Source organism: Aptenodytes patagonicus, chromosome 3, assembly GCF_965638725.1.
Source record: "Aptenodytes patagonicus chromosome 3, bAptPat1.pri.cur, whole genome shotgun sequence".
NCBI classification, from domain to species: Eukaryota; Metazoa; Chordata; class Aves; order Sphenisciformes; family Spheniscidae; genus Aptenodytes; species Aptenodytes patagonicus.
This window is the reverse complement of record NC_134951.1, coordinates 70598321-70604812: the sequence shown is the minus strand read 5'-3', so window position 1 is coordinate 70604812 and position 6492 is coordinate 70598321. Positions and strand designations below refer to the sequence as shown.

The 6492-nt window shown below is 39.2% G+C and overlaps 1 protein-coding gene across 5 annotated transcripts in view; it reads right to left on the bottom strand.

The window, feature by feature from the left end:
- Positions 1-340: 340 nt before the first annotated feature.
- The window catches only part of PHACTR2 (phosphatase and actin regulator 2), a 151211-nt gene continuing 145059 nt past the window's right edge, over positions 341-6492 (bottom strand). For all 5 annotated transcript variants that reach the window (XM_076333760.1, XM_076333757.1, XM_076333761.1 and 2 more), the window contains one exon: positions 341-5964. In XM_076333760.1, the coding sequence (XP_076189875.1) occupies positions 5949-5964 (16 nt within the window). In that variant the 3' untranslated portion in view covers positions 341-5948. The remainder of the gene's footprint in view (positions 5965-6492) is intronic.

Genomic DNA, 6492 nt, shown 5'->3' with positions numbered 1-6492 from the left:
GTTGGGTCTACAAAGCATGACATACTAGTATAGCCACGATTTACTGTTTGAGCAATTGCTCCGTGAAAAGCTGGGAAGGGACACAAACTTATTAGCTCCTGAGTGTACAGCAATGTGGTCTGCAGTGTTCTTGCACCTCTCCTAGGTTTGCAGTTTGGTTGTAGATGGAATTCTGTTTCTCTTTTAGGGCGGAAAAAAAAATCTTAAGAGCTATTTAAACGGTTGCAGACAATTAGCATGTTCCATCTCCACATTCTTCCGACCCCTGCTCATACAGTTAGATGCCCATTCAAACAAGCCATTGATATTTTTTTGTTTCAAATCACACCAGGTAAAATAATTGTCCAAAACACAGGATTTCTTTAATTCCAAAATTTATACAAGTTTACAAATCAATATACCACCACACAAAGTAGTGAAAGGAAGAAGAGATATGTTCAGCAACATCTTACTATATTATAACAATGTTCAAAAGTGGTTAAATTTGACATAGTATTGCAAGACTTTTTTATATAAAGAATTAGTGATGGAACAAGGAGATACAGAGAATACCATTACTTTCTTTGTTCCTATCTGATGCAATATTTAGCTTCTAGAAAATAATGAAATATTGGTGAAATGCTGTATCTAGTTCATGTCATCTCTATTTCCATTAAAATCCTGAAACAAGATGGGAACACTGACAAAGTGAAACAAGATCTTATTAATCATTAAAGTTAATAAATAGAAACCTGTCAAAACATTACAGTGAAATATGTTATTTTTACTCCATCTCTCCCTTTCTCTATATAGCTACACTTCCATAAGGTTTTTTTTCAGATGTCTATTAAATAGAAGCTTTATTCTGGGGAATTTACTTTGCTTTTTATTTGATCCTCAAAATATTTTAATATCAACCTAATACAAACTTTCAGAATTGCTTTTTTTTTTTTGTTCATCAAAAGCTAGGTCCCAGCAGTGAGCATTGCACTGAGCTTTGTACAATAAGAAAAAAGATAGCAACAATAATGGAGCTAAATGTGGGAGCTCTTAAAGGCAGGAGGCAAATATATTCTGTTTTTCACCCTGAGTATGTCTTTATTTTAGTTTACAGCAGCGGCGCAGGTCTTAACTCCTTGAGATATGAAAACAGATGACATGAAAGCGCTAAAAGACGCAGTTCTGGTATACCTGACAATTTAATGCAAACGTAGGCTTTTAGCGTGGTTTACTTTATCATTAAAGCGTTAACAGACATTAAGACATGGGCTCATATTCTGTTCTCTACTTAGGATGCCAGCAGTGCTCAGCCAGACCTGTCCTGCTGGTGCAGTCTGCCAGGTACCCAGGTGACAGTGTGGCTCTCCCTACCCTGGCTCCGACCCGCTGCCAGCTGCAGCAGATGGGGGGGTTGGGTCAATTCCCAGGCTGCCAGACTAGATTCACCTTTTTAATCTGTGCTAGCTCGATCTTCCTTCCGTTTTATGATGATACGAAATTGTGGCTCAGACCATGTTTATCATCAGGTTAAGTGACAGCTATTTTGAAACAAGTTCTCCGAGATAGCTGTAGTATTACTAGTCACAAGATCTGGGTTTGAAGCATCTCCACTGGAAACAAAGCACTAATCTCACCTGGAAGGAGGGGTCTAATTTCTGTAATACCAGGGACATTTTCCTCCCTTTATTTTCACAGCTCTCATTTGGTTTCCAAGGAAAAAACAAAGTAAAAAAAAAAAAAAGGTCATTGATACGGTTTTTACATGTCAACACTGAGGTTGTGGTGCTTCTCCAAGAGCTGCTCAGTGTGGCCAAAGCAGAAGGTTGGGCTGCCCTGCCCACACCACATCAGAGGTCGGTGAAGTCCACCACAGCAAGGGACATGCACAACTGTAGGTAAATGCTAAACCCAACAAATAAATACAGTCTTGTAGACCTACAAATGGCTGTGAATGCTTTCAGTGATTTTGAAGAGAGACTGCTCCTGTTCCTACCTTGTTTCAAATCACCGGTCAAAATGGTATTTAGCTTAAATGATCGTTAGCATTTAGCTTAAATAGTTTTTTTGGTTCTTGTTGAGTCAACACATACATCACAATTAGAGGAAATTCAGGCAGACTATTTTTCATTTGAAACAATGAATTTCCGTTATAAGGACTAATATATATTACCTGAAAGAAGAGAGAGACGAGAGACATTCTAGAACTATTTCAATTTATGTGAAGAAGAAATTAGGATTTGATACAGCATCCATTCTTCTGCACCCACAGCAACACGCTGTGATGCGTGATCCTACTGATAAATGTGATATATGAGGTCATTTCAGAAACCACTACTTCAAGCGACTCATTTTCTCTTTGTGTGGATGTAGACATCTGAGTTCACACCTGACTCTGTGGAACACAGGTACGTGTGTAAGGTTTGTCTTATGTTTTGGTTGACATTTAAATGATTTGTCCAACTTGATAAAAATTAACACATTGATCCCTTTTAGCCAGCTGGACTGTGTTGCATGGAAAGTGTTATTTGTTTCTTTGTCTTTTTTACATCTTTTTATTTTTTTCCTCAAGGATTACTCACTCAGGAATTTCTCAGGACTTACCCTGATTTTTCCCTTCTACCAGGCATGCAGCACCACAGCGAGTTAGGTACATGACGTATTATTTCCAACAGACTGTTGTAGCAGCTTGAAGACATTAGAAATCATCAATACAGAGGACTAGGAGATACAGCAGAAACTGACTTCAGGCAGCTCAATAAAAAGCAAAGTAAAGCAAACTTGCTTCACTGCACACAGTGACATACCAAAATCTTGTTATTTTTTATTGCATGGGTAACACTTTACAGCTGTCGGTTTTCTGCCAGTTGATATTTAGAATGTAAAAATAGTATATACAATTCTAAGTCTGTGTGTGGGTACAATACACAATGGGTAGTTTATAGTTCTAATTCTGCAAGTATACTACATTTTTACATAAGTCCCAATAAAGGCAACTCTTTTTGTCCAGTTACGTAAATTTGCTTAAGTAGTTTGCTGAATTGTAGGCCAAAGAATGCATCTGATTATTTATCATCAAAATAGTAAGACATTATGTAAGAAATTAAAGATTAGCTCAGCATCTCTACCCAGGCTAGTATTCTGCCTCTAGCAATGGCTTGTAGTGAATACTTTAAAAAAACCCCAAACCCAAACCCAGAAGGAGGACAGGGAAAGCCTAAGTGGTACCTCACCTACGTATCCTCATGCCTTATGTCAAAACGCAGCTTGAAGAAGTCTGAGCCAGAAGTTGTATCCTCATCTTTGTCTTTTAATTCTTAAACGAGAAGGTGCCACAGGTCTTGCCATCCATGCTCCAGGCCTAGTACAGAGGAACGTCTTCTTGCAAAGCCAATTCCTTCACTTAGCCCCAAGAGTTTAACAGTTTTAGTTCGCTTCTGTAACCCGTATGTATCCTGGCATGTCAGTGGAACTACTGTCTTGGATAAAGTTTATACAGTCTGACTTTACCTTTGTCCAAGTTATTCTGCCTGTGCAACAGCTATCTTTCTGCCTTTAGTATCTCGGCTGCTTTCGAATGTTTGAAAGTGATTAAGGCAACACCGAGGTCTATTTAATTGCTCCACTTGTTTCCTTTGAAGTGGAATACTGTGTTTTATACTTCAAAGTCAACATAGTAGGCCTTTATAGGATTTTGGACACACATTTCTAAATTTGGCAACAACAACAACAACAGAAATTTTAAGCAGGAGAACTATTTATTAAGTGCTAGTGTAAGTTTTTAAGTTTACTCTAAAATTCTAGAAATAAAAATTAGGATTCTACCAGAATTGCTGACGAACCTTAACTCTAACGGCCTGATCATTCCTGCATGATTTCGTGCCAAAGAATACATTTTCACTGCTTCCTTGATGGCAAAGTGGTGTTTCTATATTTATAAAATGATGGGCCTCACAGAAGCTAAACTGTTTTCTGCAAATGGAATCCTAATGCCTCTTATTGATTCCATTAAAAAAGGAAGGTGCTGCTTCCTTTTCTTTGCTACAAGCATGTAGATGGTTATTTTATTTGGTTATTGATATTTTGGGGTCCGTACGTCATTGGGTTTTTACTAAAATGTAAGTGATCCTAACAGTCATATACATCTATCTTTTTAAAAAAAGGTTTGTCAACCTCTTTAAAAATAATGGAGTGCCAGCTGTTGGAAAGCACTCTTCTGTTACTAGAATTGCTCTTTACTAAAATAATCCACTCCATTTATGCAAACCTGGTCTTGTTGTAAATATCAGTAAAGAGGGAGATCTAATTTTAGCCACCAAATTGCCTTCCTGCCTTTAGGCCGATATCTAAACCAATAACCTTCAATTTTATAAACTAAAAACATTCCACAAGAATCTATTGCAGGTTCTGAGGTAAAAATCACATCTACGCAGACCTTTTATTGCCTGAAAAAGAAATACTTACACTTCATAATTAAAAACTAAACAGGGCACATAAAAGACAAAAATAAATTGTAGTATGTACACACATTAGAAAGGATAAATAGCAAATATATCATAGTACTGCATTAAATGTATGCATATGTGAATTCCAGACCCCCCCAAAATGTTGTGTACATTAATTCAAAGGATAAGTAAGTGCTAATATAAGACAGAGAATTTCTTAGTGTAAACAACGCCACAGGCTTTTTAATAGGCCTTTGGGCCAACTTAGAAAAACCATGTATTGCCTTTCACACTCCATACCACTTAATTTTAATAGTACTGTATTCACAGATACAATTTCAAGATAGTATAAAAAATTATGAATCTAAGAAGCATTCTTCACACTCAACAAAAACAGGCCGCAGACACTCGAAGGATTTTCTGTTCACTTTTACGAGACCACTGGCTGAAGACATACCAATTCATCTGGGAGTTCTTCCTCAAAGCAATGCAAGAGTCCTTAAAGGTGAGAAGTCACATTAGTAATCACCGCTCAAGCCTACTAGTAAAGACTTTTGTGCCCAATTCAATTCTGATTTTGGATTCACGCTAGCACGATGTCAAAATTGTCACCACTGCCTGCCATGGGCGAGAAAGATAATGATCCCTGTGGTTTGAGTGGCAATTGACAGACAGCACGGAGTGTTTCTAAACATGAAGCGTTTCATTGCATTCATAGTGTCAAGTTATTTGTCCTTCGAATCCTGTTTATGTATTTCTGAGGATCCAGAGTACGTCAACATTAAAAACCAAAAAATATGACTTGTTCTGTATGAATGTTCAGTGTATTTTCTTGAAGCATGCTCATCGGGATTTTAAAAAAGACAGCTGAGTTATGCTAAGACTAATTTCTGGCAACTGTATTTACTGGCACCAGAGAAAATTACAGTTCTTCACTAAAGTACTGATGGCATGAGGACTTGTGGCTTGCTGTCTTTCTAAGACAGGCTGTGGCCACTAAAAAAAATACATGCACAGTTGCTCACTCTCTTTTTTTTTTTTTTAAATAATTCCTCCCACTGGCCAAGTGCATCGTTAAGCAGTCCCATCCGTTCACTTTTCTCTGTGGACCGACAAGCAAAGTCTCTCTTCCCCCACGCTCTCAGTCCTTTCCACGCTCCCCCCTCTCAGTTACCCTCAGTCACAACCCTATGAAGTCTGATGAGTTCCTGCTAGCAGGCTCTCGAGCGATTGTCTTCAGCACTTCCTGACTTGTGGAGCTCCGAAGAAGAAGTCCACCGATTCATCTGTGTGGGCTAGCCACAGAACCGTGGTTTGTCTTAACGCTGACAAACACTTCATGTGGGTTCTCCTCCTAGACAAATCATCTGTCCATTGATAAAGACGAGGGCCACATCCTTCATTAACCTCAGGGCAGGCTGTAGCACACACTCACACTCAGTCAAGTTCCAGTGCAATCTCAGGTCTTCAGGACGCAACGATTTCCCCAAAGAAAATTGTTACATGAAATATGGGATGTGCTCAAAGTTATGGACGATGAAACCTGAAATGATAGATCATTAAAAAACTTAGAATTATGTTATTTCAACTGGCAATGACACTGATCCTCATCCTGCTCTCACAGCTGTTTACTTTTGTTGCCTGAACAGAATTATTCCCGATTGTCCTGGTCTCTGTGGGATTAGAGTCAGCCCTATTATCCCCCGCGGTCCGTCTCTCTCTACTAGAAAAACAAGTGGGGCTATGGTGTGGCTCAGGCACTGGTGTACGCCTGCTCATACCGTCAACCTGTTACTGTGGTCCCTGGCACAGTTTTGCTCGGGTCAACCAGCACTCTTCCAGATACTGCCTGGGCACGGCTGGGATTACCACAGGCCAATGGGCAGACTGGGTATGGGGGGACGTCACCCTGTTTTGGGGTGGGGGGAAGAAGCTAACTGTATGAATTCAAGCTGTGCCAAGCCTGCTGGCCTCGGGGCCGGAGAACAGTCTCCAGTCTGTTTTGTTTACCAATACAGATTGAGCCACAATTGCATCCACTGTTTGGAGACACTGCCAGTAAATCAGAAAA